General features: G+C 41.6%; 1 protein-coding gene across 9 annotated transcripts in view; it reads left to right on the top strand.

Moving 5' to 3' along the window:
* lpp (LIM domain containing preferred translocation partner in lipoma) overlaps nt 1–14,769 on the top strand; it is a 401,787-nt gene that overhangs the window by 337,073 nt on the left and 49,945 nt on the right. For all 9 annotated transcript variants that reach the window (XM_060834656.1, XM_060834661.1, XM_060834662.1 and 6 more), the window contains one exon: nt 7,140–7,309. In XM_060834656.1, coding sequence (XP_060690639.1) covers nt 7,140–7,309 — 170 coding nt within the window. The remainder of the gene's footprint in view (nt 1–7,139; nt 7,310–14,769) is intronic.

Below are 14,769 nucleotides of genomic sequence, written 5' to 3'. Positions count from 1 at the left end.
GAGCACCAATCTTGCTCAGTTACATTCAGTAAGTACTGATAACAGGCTTTTCAACTCTGAATCAGTTATACTGAGCTCTTTGAGAGCCACCACGCTTCCAGGACCTTTCCTTAACCCTGACTGCAACATCAAGCTGCCTAATAATGGCCAGAACTTGGTCTGAGTCCCAACAGCACAGAAATAACCAACCTCTCTTGAGATTTAACTCATTGTCCCCTACACAGAGCTTCTATGGACCTTCCCTGTAAGGCAATGAAATATCAGCACTTTTAACATGGAGTGCAGTCTTTGTCTCTCTTACAAATCACTGACCTTCATTCACTGTCTGTTGTCTTTAAACTGCTCTGATCTACTGAACACCTTGCAAGATACCCTTCCCCAGTTGCTGCGCTCCAGTGAATGTTGCCAGCTAGCAAATTCAGAGCGGTCTGACCCATGAATGTTACTAACCGTAAAGGACTGGGTTTCTCAGTACAAAAAGAATTGATATTAACTCAAGGATTTCATCACAGGAGGATGGTTCCTGCTGGGGGAAGCTGGAATCTATGGGAGATTACTGTTTAACAATTGTAAGGAGAGCTTTTTTCTCACAGATGATAATGACTGTTGGCAGTCTCTTCCTGAGAATTTGGTGAAAGCAGCATCTTTAAATATTTTTAAGGTAGATATTGATAGGTTCTGGGAGAAAGTGAGGACTGCAGATGCTGGAGATCAGAGCTGAAAATGTGTTGCTGGAAAAGCGCAACAGGTCAGGCAGCATCCAAGAAGCAGGAGAGTCGGCGTTTCGGGCATGAGCCCTTCTTCAGGAATGAGGAAAGTAGTATTTCCTCATTCCTGAAGAAGGGCTCATGCCCGAAATGTTGACTCTCCTGCTCCTTGGATGCTGCCTAACCTGCTGCGCTTTTCCAGCAATACATTTTCAGCATTGATAGGTTCTTGGTAAGCAAGGGGATGAATGTTTGTTGGGGGCTAAGTGGGACTGTGGAGTAATCAGGTCAGCCATGATCTTATTGTATTGCATGGTACGAAGATGGGATAAGTGACCTACTCCAGTTCCTAAGTGACCTGCTTCAGCTCCTACATTGTATGTTGTCGGTTGCTGGGGGCTATTCCTGCATTTTTCTTAAATACGAACAAAATATGCAAATGCTGACAATCTGAAACATAGAAACATCACAAATAAGAGCAAGAGTAGGCCATTAGAACCTGCTCCACATTCGTTATAATCACAGCTGATCCTCGGATGCTGTCTGACCTGCTATGCTTTTCCAGCACTACTCTAATCTTGACCCTCAATCAACTCAATAGCCTATTCCTGCTTTTCCCAGATATCCGTTGATCCCTTTAGCCCCAAGTGTTCTGCACCGCGCTTCTCGAAATCATGCAGTGTCTTAGACTTGACTGCTTTCTGTGGCAGAGAATTCCACAGGCTCCCCGCTCTCTGTTGAAATTTCTCCTCAATTCAGTCCTGAAGAAAAACAGAAAACAGGAAATGCTCAGTAACTCTGGTGATAATGATGGAGAGAGGAACATTTATGTTTCAGGTCAAGTGATATTTCACCAGATCCCTCTAAATCTGTTGTGTAAAGCAAACGAGGAACAGAAGATTTCCTCGTACATCCAGAGTCTGGGATCAAACTCAGGTTCCAATGATCAAAGATTTCTCTACCTGGTCGCACAAATCAACATTATTGTCAGTTGTACTGATTGGTGTCACTGAGTGAGAGTAGATTCACAAGTTACCATGCAAGTATTTGCTCATGTACATTGCTTGATTGACATTGAAGGAATGAAATGTTGGGCAGTTCGACATAATTGAGATGAAATACTACTTTTCTACTCAGTCTGCAATTTGAAAACCTACTGTATAGCTTTAGCACAGTGAGATGAACCGTTGGGAGTGACAGCGCTCCATCCAAACATCCATGTGTTGATATTGTACAATTTGTTTTGTTGAGACAAAAATGAATATTTTGCTCTGGCAGCATCGATGAACCCCACAGATTACAGCGCTCTGCCGGTACACTGGGGATGTTGTAGTCGGGTATGCTGGACTGTTGTATAGCTCATATCATTCCAAATGCTACAATTTCAGTGTTCCAATTATTTTTTCAAGAAAAGAAAGACTCTTCCTAGGTTTGGCAGAACCCCTGCGTTTCCAGGGAGAGGTTTCACTGTTTGTCTGTTTATATTATTGGAGAACAGCACCATCTCCAAGCGGCTGAAATAGCCTGGCTTTGTTCCATTTTTAAATCTTACAATTTTAAATCCTCCAGTTGTACACCACAGACGGAGGCCATGTGGCTGTGCTATGCTGGCGTTTGTAAGAGCAATTCTGGTATCTCCGTACTCCCCTCTTTCTCCACAGTCTTCAATATTTTCCGTTACAACAATCTAATTCCCATCCTAAAGTTTATTTTCAGAATTCTTTCTTTACTCTTTCAAACCTGCTATAGAAAGGATGCAAAAAAGATTTATTGAGTTATAAGGCTGGAACTTTCTTGCCTGGAGAGTAGGAGGCTGAAGGGTGACCTGGTAGAGGTGTATAAAATCATGAGGGGCATAGATAAGGTGAATAGCCAAGATCTTTTTCCTAGGGTGGGTGAGTCCAAAATTAGAGGCCATAGGTTTAAAGTGAGAGGGAAATATTTAAAAGGGACCCGCAGGGCAACTTTTTCAGACAGTGGGTGGTGAGTATATGGAACGAGTTGCCAGAGGAAGTGATAGAGGGAAGTATAGTTATAGCATTTAAAAGGCATCTGGACAGGTACTTGGATAAGAAAGATTTAGAGGAATATGGGCCAAATGGGACCAGTTCAGTTCAGGAAACCTGGTCATCATGGTTGACTTAGACCAAAAGGTCTATTTCCATGCAGTGTATTCAAGATAATGAAGGGAAGGAAAAATAATGTTTTACCTCCCATTCAAAGGGTGGCTGGAATTTGAAAGTGGAAGAGCTATGCTTTAATCATTCAGAGCTGTAGATTGACCCAACCAGGAGTAAGTGAACATTCACTGGAATGATGTCAGGGCTAAACATTTAAACCATTACAAAAGGTCACATCGACTCAGTATTTTCCTTGAGTTTCAAAAATTGACAAGTAATCTAACTGAATTATTTAAAATCAGAATGGATTCAACTAAGTGCATCAAGAGAAACTATTTACGCTAGTGAGAGAAGTCCAGGACAGAGGGAATCATTTAAAATTACATCCACTGTTTGGGGATGAAACCATGGTGTATTCTTGAACGCAAAGAGTCGTGGAAATCTTGAATTAACCCCCAGACATGCTGTAGATTCAGGTACGAATCAGTTGAAGTTTTCTAAATGGAGAACCCTTATGGACAGAGATAAATTGTAACAAATAATCAGCCATGTACTTTATGGATCATCTTAATTGTGGGAAGGAGGTAGAAGAAGAAATATGCAAACAAACTAGGGAAGTTAGTAAAACAAAATAAAACAATAATCATCAAAAATTTTAGTGACCCAAAATGAGTTGGCTAGAAAAGCTAAGTAAAAAGGGATAAAAGATTAGATTTTCAAGCTATGTACACATCTTCTTTCTAGCCTAGATATAAAAAGTCCGAAACAGAGAAATTACTACTCAGTCTGGTTGTGTGGAATGAGTCTGAGTAGATAAAAGAAACATCAGTAGGGGAGCACTTAGTGGCCATAATGTAATATTATTTAAGATATAATCAGGGAAACATAAGTATAAAGCATGGAGGAAAGCTGATTTTAGGGTTTGAAAATAAAACTGGGAAAATTAAATGGACAATAATGTAGATCATCAATAAAGAACACAAAACAGTGTAATTGAAGTCAATGAATGAACCAACACAAATGAGATAATATGGATGAATAAAGAGTTATGGGAGAAGTTATGGGTAAGGGAAAATATAAATAAGTGGGTAGACAACAAGGAAACACATAAGCAGAAAGAATGCAAAAAGTTACAAACAGGTAAATACAAATTCAAAGAGAATCCACACATATTAACACACTACCACGTTCATTGTAGGCAAAAGGAATTCATCCATATGTTGCACTTTTATCTTGCAGTTCCTGCTGTAGATAGTAACAGACTCCTACCACTATGTGTAGGCAGTAGAAGGAGTGAATCTTGAATAAAGTGAATAAAGCATCAAACAAACCGCATGGACTTAGATGGTATCAAGCTTCTTGATTGCTGTTGCATCAGATTCAGGGTCAGATCCCCATAGAGAATGGAGAAACTTTGAGCGGTCAGGAGAGAACACACAGTATATTCAGCCTCTTACCTGCTCTTGTGGTCAGGGTCATGATTTGCTGGATTCAGTTAAACATCTGGTCAATGGTGACTTCAAAAATGTTGTTGGTGGAAAATAGTTGAGTGGAAAATAAAATAAAGTACAAACAGGGAAAAGTATTAGGCACCCTGCTGGAAGCATATACAGGTTATTATGGGTTACGTGCAAGGAGGTCAGAGGCGTGGAAGGAGGCCTTAGGCAGAGAACATAAAACCAAGGAAGTGATGATGCATTTGCCCAGCATCTAAGTTCATCCATAGTTTTATTACTGAGAACAAGAGTTTGCTTTATGGAGCTTCTGTTACATAAAGAACATTTTGGAACATTCACAGAAAGAGTACAGCACATGGAGAGTCAGTGAGGAATTGATTAGTGCAGTGGAGCACAGATTTTCTTAAAGACGTATGTTTGACAAGATTTTTAAAGAAGGAATTGCAAAAGTATTAGGGCACAGAAGGAGGCTGTTAGCTCCAGCATCTATACCTCCTGCTGGCCTTTCTTTCCTCTTCAAACTATTTAGCAATCAGAAAGAATCCATTATAATCTGGAACACATCAATTACACCCTAACCTTTTTAACTCTGGTGCTTTTTCCCTAGACCTTTGAACACTATTTCATCTCAAATAATCATCTGGTGCCCTCCTGAATGCTTCAACTGAATATGCCTCCAACACATTTCCAGGCACTGCAATCTATACCTAACTACTTGTTGAATGAAAAACATGTTTTGTCACCTCACATTTACTTCTTTTGCAAATCACTTTAAATCTTTGTCTGCTGGTCCTTGACTCTTTTAAGAATGGGAAGCTTCTTCCTTTCCACTCTATCCAACTGGCTCATGATTTCAAAAACCTTTCCTTGGCCTTCTTGTTTCCAGGGCCCTGAACTTCATCAATCCATCTTTGTGACTGAAAGTTCTCATCCCTGCAGCCATTCTTGTAATCGCTTTTGCACTCTCTGCAATGCATTCACATCTCCTATAATATGGAACTCAGAACAATACTCAGAAACCTTGATTGAAAAATGGAGAGATCCAGACAGCAGAAACCGGAAAGATCTACTCTGGTGACAGGAGGAAAAGAATATATACTTGGGTATTGTTTGTGCGAAACATATTAGAACAGTAACAGTGTCACACTGGAGAAACATAACTCATATTCCACAAATTTCATGCTCCAGAGCATGAACTCAGTTTTCTAGGCTCCCTCAGTTCTGAAGAAGAGTCATATCGGACTCAAGATATTAACTTTCTTTCTCTCTTCATAGATTCTGCCAGACCTGCTGAGTTTCTCCAGCACTTTCAGTTTCTATATCAAGCATTCGTAATATTTTGCCTTTAATTAACTGGAAAAGGTGTGGTTTGGTCATTTCTCACCAGAGTTGAGAAGCTTAGGGGTCAATATTATCGATGTGTTCAGATTATAAAGGATTCTTCCAGATGGCAAATTGTTTAAAATGAAAATTAAGAAATATTTCATTTGCAGCAGCAACTTGCAAAATAGCTCACTGGCAGGGATTTGTCAAAGCTCAGCCCAACTCTTTTAAATGGAATCACATGAACGGTATTTATTGCCCACCCCTAATTGAAGAGGAGAAGGTGATGGTGAACTGACGTTTAAATCAAAGGGTCCCACAATACTATTGGGAAGTGACTACCACTATTTTGACCCAGTGATACAGAAGGAAATGGGAATATTTATGAGTCAGGATGATGGATAGCTTGGAGGGGATATATAGTGTGCCATGTATCTGCCACCCTTCTAGGTGGTAGTGGCCATGTGTTTGGAAGGTGCTAGGGAGCCACAGCGTATTACTGCCATGTATCTGTTAGCTGGTACATTATTTTGCTATTGTGAGCTGGTGGTGAAGGGAGTGCATATTAAAGGTGGTGGATGTGGTGCCAGTGTAGTAGGTTGCTCTCTCTTGGATGGTGTCAAGTGTCTTGTGCATTTTTGGAGATGCACTCATCCAAGCAAGTGGTGACTATTCCATCAAACTCCTGATTTGTGTGGACAGACTTTGGAGAGTCAGGATGAGAGTTAGTTACCATACAGTACCTGTTTTTGTAGCCACAATTTTGATATGCGTATTGCAGTTCAGTTTCTGGCCAATGATAACCCTAGGTTGCTGATAGTGAGTCGTTCAGTGATGGTAATGCCATTGGACATCAAGTGACGATGATTAGATTCGCTCTGTTTGAAGATGGTGATAGCCTAGCACTTGAGGCATTAGCATAACTTGCCACTTGTTACCCCAAACTAGGATATTGTCAGAATGATGTTTCATGTGTACGTGAACTGCTTCAGTGTCTGAGGACTCATGAATAGTGTTGAACATTGTGCAATCATTCATAAGCATCCCCCACTCTGACCTTTTAAGGGAGGGAAAGTCAATGATGAAGCAGCTGAAGATGGTTGGGCCTTGGACACTACCCTGAGGAACTCCTGCAGAGATCCTGGGAATGAGCTGATTCACCTCCAAGAATCACAATTCTCTTCCGACATAATCTTCACAAATGAAGCTCACGGAAACAACAATTAGATAACGAGCACACAATTCTTTTTTAACCGATGTATTTTGAGGAATAAATGTTAATGTATTGACAAGGACCTTGTGGGAATTGTCTAATTTTCCATTTCTCTGAATTGTGCAGAGGGCAAAGGGGGCCTCAGTTTAATATCTCATCTGAAATACAGCTTCATGGAATAACTAATGCTTCAGCATTTACCCTGAACCAAACATGTTAGTGCCTGTACATGACTGGCAATAACAAATAGAATGTCTTAACTATTCACTTGTCTCCTCCATCTAACAGCCAGGATTTATTCTGGACTCTATGATTATAGGTTGCTGTAGCCGTTGTGGGGAGAGTGTTGTTGGAGATGGTGCAGGCTGCACTGCAATGGATCAAGTCTTTCATGTTGATTGCTTCACCTGCGTAACATGCGGTCACAAGCTCCGAGGACAGCCCTTCTATGCTGTGGAGAAAAAATCATACTGTGAGCCCTGTTACATTGTGAGTATTTACAACTCCTCATTATTACACACAAGAGGGAGGCTTACATCCCAGCTTTAAATAGCTACGAGTTCACAGATCAACAAACTTGGCATTGACGACACAAGCTCTGTTGCTAAATACTAAGGGTTCCTGGTATAAAGAAATCTGCTAGTCAGACATCTAGGAAAGTATGTTTGAGTCAGTATGGGCCTTATGTGGAAAGAAGTTTCATTTTGTTAAAGGTTTTCACCTTGTACTCATCAAGCCAGTTTGCAAGAAAAGCAATGTAAGGGGAAACTAACCTTTATACATAACTAGAGAAAAGTGCTGATTAGTCGACAAATAAACTCTGATTGGTAGAGGAATTGCCATGAAGAATACACCAGTTAATGGTATAACAGTTAATTGCCAAGCTTAGTTTAAATTTGAATCCAGCCAATTTGACTTTTGTCAGTGTATTGCTCGAAGAAGTGATAACGTCTATTTGTTCAGTTGAAACTGTTGCAGTGCATTTAATTTTTTTTCTATCTGCGAAGACAGGGCCCTGTGTATTCATATCTGGAGCTTCCAGGAATCACAAGTGTACCATTCTGTGATCCTGACCGACAATCCTAAATTGTTTTCCATGTAATTCTTTGCACACTCAGGATTACCCAGCAAACGTTGTTCACTTCCAGAATCACGTCTAACGTTGGACATGGTGTTGTAAGTTATGAAAGCATAAGTTGACTAAATGCAGTCAGTATCTTGCTTGTTGCAAATAGCCAAAGAAATATGCTTTTGATTTGATTTAAAGTGGTTACGTGGACCTAAGTTCAGTGAAAAGCTTAATGAGCAGTACAGGCAGTTCATAGTAAGCAAAGACATAAGATCATTCATTGAGTGTTTAGGCAGAGTGAGGCATCCAGGTTACACTGCCCAGGAGGTGCGCGAAGCAAGATTAGCACCAACAAGATCATTATCCCTTCTTTGTTATAGTGCTTCAAGTGTTCATCTAATGCTTCTGAAATGTCTTGGTGGTTCCTGCCTCCACCATCCTTTTAGGGAGTGAGTTCCAGAGATCCACCACCTTCTGGTTAAAAATGTTTTCCTCAAATCCCCTTCTCCTTTTTAATTTTAAACTCTACTCCTCTACCAAGGAGAAAAGTTCCTCCCTGTCTACCCTACCTATGCACCTTATAAATTTGTACACCTCATTCAGCACTCCCTGTCTGCCTCCTGGCTTTCTCTAATCCAAGGAAAATAATCCCAGGCTATGAAGTCTCTCTTCATAGCTAAATCACTCTAATCCAGGCAACATCCTTGTGAACCTTGTTTGCACTTCCTGTTGTGCAACCACATCCTTTCCACATTGTGGCAACTAGAATTCCACACAGGACTCCAGCTGTGGCCTGACTAATATTCTGTACAGCTCCATCATATCCTCCTTAGTCTTGTATTCAATGTCTCGATTAATAAAGACAACTCCAATCTCCATAACCGTGAGGTCATCAAAATTCTATTGTCTGTATCCTTTCGTGAACTAAATCCCATGCTCACTGACCCACACTGGCTGCTAGGTGTAGAATACCTCAGTTTTGAAATTCCTCTTGTTTTCCAATCCCTCCCTGGACTTTCCTATTTTTAATTCTGTGATCTCTGCCATCTCAAAACCCTCTGAAATCTCTAAATTTCTCTAATTTCTGGCCTTGTGTGCATCCCAAATTTTAGTTTGACTTTATTAGCTCCACCAATGGCAAGTGGTAAAGCTGTAATCCTTGAAATTCCCTCCTTACACCTCTGCAAATATACCTTAAGCTCTCCTTTCACGCACTCCTTAAAACTACATTTTGATCATGTTTTTGACTGTTTACCTTAATATCACTTGGTGTGGCTTGATGACACGTTTTGCCTTCAATACACTCCAGTGCAAAGCCGTGGAATGTTTTTGCACCTTAAGTGTGTTTTATAACAGCAAGTGGTTATTTTTGTTTGTACCTCATCTTCCTGGGTCTGCAGGCACAACATGTCTGCATGTGGCAGAGTCCGCAGATTGTGCATTGGCCTTCTGAGTCACCTGAGAACACATCAAAGCAGAGTAGAAGCGTCATCCTCATTGTCAATCCCAAGGATCTGCCGAAGAAGAGGTTGTTTGCTTTGAAAACGTCATACTGACACTCACTTTTGATTTACTGCTTTTCAAACTGAGTAATTTTTTATTTATTCATTCGTGGCACATGAGCATCTCTGGCTGGCCCGCATGTACTGCCTGTCCCTTGAGAAGATGGTGGTGAACTGTCTTATTGACTTGTTGCAGTCTACGTGGTATAGGTTAATCCACAACGCCATTAGGGAGGGAATTCCAGGATTTTGACCCAGTGACATTGAAGGAATCATAGAATCATAAAATCCTTATACTGGAAACAAGAAGAAAACAAGGGTCTACACTGACCCTCCGAACAGCATCCCATCCAGACCCACACTTTCCCTACAACCCTGCATTTCCCATGGCTAATCTACCTATCCTGCACATACCTGGACACTATGGGTAATTTAGCATGGCCAATTCACCTAACGTGCACATTTTTGGACTGTGGGAAGAAACCAGATCACCCAGTGAAAACCCACGCAGACACTGACAAAATGTGGAAATTCCACATGGACAGTTGCTCAAGGTTGGAATCGGACCTGGATTCCTGGCACTGTGAGGCAGCAGTGCTAACCACTGAGCCACTGTGCTGCCCTGAAATGGCGATATATTTCCATGTCAGGATGGTGAGTGACTTGGAGGGGAACTTGCAGGCAGTGATGTCTGTATCTGCAGTTCTTGTCCTTCTAGAAGAAAGTAGTGGTGGGTTTGGAAGGTACTGTGTCAAGATCTTTGATGAATTTTTTTACATTGCATGTTTTAAATAGTACACACTCCCGCTCCTGAATGTTGGTGGTGGAGGGACTGCTTCAGTGTCTGAGGAATCGCGAATCGTTTTAAACATTGTACAATCACGAACGAACATCTCCACCTCTGACCATATCTTGATGAAAAATCTTTCACAGGAGCATAAATCAGACAAAATCTGATCCCAGGCTACACAGGGAGATCCTCGGGCAGGTGACCAAACATTTGGGCAAGAGTTAGCTTTAAGCAGTGCCTTAAAAGAGAGAAGGAGAATGAGAGTGATCGAAATGTGGAGAGGGTTAGAGTGACCTTGTGGTCCAGGCACCCACCTACGGTGGAGTGAAGGAGGAGGCAGTGGGGTTGTGTAGGGCAACAGCACTAGAAAAATACAGAATAGCTGCATGGGCAAGATTGATTGAAGTAGAGAGAGGATAGGTCATTAAAGAATGGATGATAAAAACAAACACACCAGTTAGTGTTGGAATTTGGAATATATTTCACACTGTTTCCCTCCATCCCCCAAACCAAACACTCATTTCTCACATATTTCATCAGGGAAAGTGTCCAAGGGCATAGTAAGATACTGGAATCAAAGGTATTCTGCAAACATTCCAAATTAATTTCCCACCAAAACAAAATGCACATTTAAATTAATGACATCGCTCTGACTGCTGAATTTTGCAACAAAAATGTTTTTATTGAAAATAAAAGTATTTGAATCGAGGCTATTTGTCAAGATATGCACAATTTATGTATACACATTATTCCAGGCTTCTCTGCAAGGGGTGGGGAGATTGATTGATGAAGTGAGAAGTGGGCATTTCTGTAAGAACATAGCAAACTGTCTCTACCCCAAAAGGTAACGAAACACACTCATAGAAGCAGAAGCAGTCAGATTTGAACAACAACAGGGGCTGAAGGCTTTAATAGCTTAGTCTCCATCCATCAAATTGCTCATAACAGTTTAACTGTCAAATTTAATTGAAGGAAGTGTACAAAATGATTGTACATTAGAACCAAATTATTACTTTTTGTTTCATCCACTGTCTTTGTTTTATGGTCTTGATGCAGGAGAAGATTATCAACATGATGACTTTCTGTGAAAGAGAGCAGTTTTTCATATTTACATGATGTGTTCAATGTCATAGAATTGTGAATAGACAGCAGGAGGCTGGAAGAACACAGCAAGCCAGGCAGCATCAGGAGGTGGAGGAATTGACATTTCGGGTATAAACCTTTGCAGAAAAAAATAATTTGGCCTGTCATTCCTCTGCTGGCCTTTGGCAAGCATCATCAACATCATCCACTGCTCACATTCTCCCCATTGCCCTGGATCAATCCCCAACTAACCTGCTGCCTCACTCACTCCCTTATAGCCCTGTATTGATCTTCCTACTTATTAACCTAGTTAATAAGTAGGAAGAGTGGGAGCGATGACCAGGGGACTGCCGGTAATATATCTGGGCAGTGGCTGAACCCAGACACTACACGTGTTGTGTCTTCCCTCCCTCCTCTAACCAAAAATAGGACTCTGGTTTGTTAAGGTAAGGATTTTCTATTTCTTTATCGGTGAATGGTTAAAAATTTACTTTTTATGGTTGATCTATTAATTGGCTTTTAGAAAAAGACTATAACAGAGAGGTATCAGAAAGTATTTAAACTCAAACGTATACAAAGTAATAAAGTAATTAACTAAGCAGAGATGGCTGGGCAGGTGATGTGCTGTAGCTGTATGATGTGGGAGCTGGCTGATCCCATTGTGAATGGCAGTGACCACATCTGCAGCAAGTGTTGGTTGCTGGAAGAACTCCTGCTCAGAGTTGATGATCTGGAGTCTGAGCTTCAAACACTGCGGCACGTCCGAAAGGGAAAGAGTTACCTGGACGCTTTGTTTCAGGAGGCAGTCACACCTGGGAGATTAAGTAATTCATATTCAGTTAGTGATCAGGGACATCAGAGTGTGACTATAAGTGAGGCAGGGGAACTTGAGTTCTGGAGTGCAGGAGCCTCAGCCCTTGACCTTGTCCAACAGGTATGAGATTCTTGTTCCCTATACAGATGAGGAAAAGGGCTCTGGACAGGATAAGCCAGCTGACCACGGCATCATGGTGCAGAAGGCCATTCAAGAGGGGGGAGCAAAAAGACAAGTAGTTGTTATAGGGAATTCTATAATTAGGGGACAGATAGAATCCTATGCAAGCCAGATCGGGAGTCTCGCATGGTGTGTTGCCTGCCCGGTGCCAGGATGCAGGACATCTCCGACCGGCTTGAAAGGATATTGGAGCGGGAGGGGGTGGAGCCAGTTGTTGTGGTCCACGTTGGGACTAACAACATAGGCAAGACTAGGGTGGAGGATCTGTTTGGGGATTATCAAGCACTAGGAAGGAAATTGAAGAACAGGTCCTCAAGGGTCATAATCTCCGGATCACTGCCCAAGCCACGTGCCAATTGGCATAGGGATAAGAAAATTAGGGAAGTAAACACATGGCTAAGGGTTTGGTGTGGGAAAGAGGGATTCCATCTCATGGGGCATTGGCATCAGTTTTGGAACCGGGGGATCTGTACCGTTGGGACGGTCTCCACCTGAACTGATCTGGTACCAATGTTCTAGCAAAGAGAATAGATAGGGTGGTCAGTAGGACTTTAAACTTCTGAGTTGGGGGGAAGGGAAAGTGAAAGCGATGGGGAGTACGGAGTTAAATGGAAAGATAAGCAGGAGGATAGCATGTATGCAGGTGGATTTAACCTTGAGGCAGATTAGGAATGCAACAAAAAGGAAGGATAACTTAGGACATCTTATGACTTCCAATATCTCTAATGATAAGAATGTTAGCATTAAGGCACTTTACCTGAATGCTCGTAGTATTCGTAACAAAGTAGATGAACTAACGGCACAGATCATCGTGAATGATTATGATGTGGCAGGCATCACAGAGACGTGGTTACAGGGGCGTCAGGACTGGCAGTTAAACATCCAAGGAGTTACAACTTATCGAAAAGACATGGAGGTGGGCAGAGGGGGCGGGGTGCCTTGTTAGTTAAGAACAAAATTAAATCTATGGCACTGAATGACATAGGGTCGGATGATGTGGAGTCTGTGTGGGTGGAATTGAGGAACAACAAAGGCAAAAAAAACCATAATGGGAGTTTTGTGCAGACCTCCTAACAGTGGTCAGGACCTGAGACGCAACATGTACTGAGAAATAGAAAAGGCATGTCAGAAAGGCAAGGTCATGGTGATCATGGGGGACTTCAATATGCAGGTGGACTGGGTAGATAATGTTGCCAGCGGATCCAAAGAAAGGGAATTCTTGGAATGTTTACAGGATGGCTTTTTGGAACAGCTTGTCATGGAGCCCACAAGGTAGCAGGCTGTTTTGGACCGAGTGCTATGTAATGAACCAGACTTTATAAAACATCTTAAAGTAAGGGAACACTTAGGAAGCAGCGATCATAATATGGTAGAGTTCAGTCTGCAGTTTGAAAGAGAAAAGGCAAAATCGGATGTAATGGTGTTACAGTTAAACAAAGATAATTATGAGGGCATGAGAGAGGAACTGACGAAAATCGACTGGAAGCAGAGCCTAGCGGGGAAGACAGTAGAGCAAAAATGGCAGGAGTTTGTGGGTATAATTGAGGACACAGTACAGAGGTTCATCCCCAAGAAAAAAAAGATTATCCGGGGAGGGATTAGACAGCCATGGCTGACAAAGGAAGTCAGGAAATATATCAAAGAAAAAGAGATCCTATAAAGTGGCCAAGAGCACTGGGAAATCAGAAGATTGGGAAGGCAACAAAAACAAACAGAGGATAACAAAGAGAGAAATAAGGAAGGAGAGGATCAAATATGAAGGTAGGCTAGCCAGTAATAATAGAAATAATAGTAAAAGTTTCTTTCAATACATAAGAAACAAATGACAGGCAAAAGTAGACATTGGGCCACTTCAAACTGATGCTGGAAGCCTAGTGATGGGAGATAAGGAAATGGCTGGAGAACTTAATAAGTACTTTGCATCAGTCTTCACAGTGGAAGACATGAGTAATATTCCAACAATTAAAGGAAGTCAGGGGGCTGAGTTGAGTATGGTTGCCATTATAAAAGAGATAGTGCTAGAAAAGCTAAAAAGTCTTAAAATTGACAAATCTCCTGGCCCCGATGGGTTACATCCTAGAGTTCTGAGGGAGATGGCTGAGGAAATAGCGGAGGCATTGGTTGAGATCTTTCAAAAATCACTGGAGCCAGGGAAAGTCCCAGATGATTGGAAGACCGCTGTTGTAACCCCATTGTTCAAGAAAGGATCAAGACAAAAGATAGAAAACTATAGGCCAATTAGCCTAACTTCGGTTGTTGGTAAAATTCTAGAATCCATCGTTAAGGATGAAGTTTCTAAATTCTTGGAAGAGCAGGGTCGGATTAGAACAAGTCAACATGGATTTAGTAAAGGGAGGTCGTTCCTGACAAACCTGTTAGAATTCTTTGAAGAGGCGACAAGTAGGTTAGACCAGGGAAACTCAGTGGATGTGGTCTATCTAGACTTCCAAAAGGCCTTTGATATGGTGCCACACTGGAGGCTGCTGAGTAAGGTGAGGGCCCATGGTGTTC

Source organism: Hemiscyllium ocellatum, chromosome 13 (assembly GCF_020745735.1).
Source record: "Hemiscyllium ocellatum isolate sHemOce1 chromosome 13, sHemOce1.pat.X.cur, whole genome shotgun sequence".
NCBI classification, from domain to species: Eukaryota; Metazoa; Chordata; class Chondrichthyes; order Orectolobiformes; family Hemiscylliidae; genus Hemiscyllium; species Hemiscyllium ocellatum.
The sequence above is the reverse complement of the archived record's forward strand: the minus strand, read 5'-3'. Positions and strand labels throughout refer to the sequence as shown.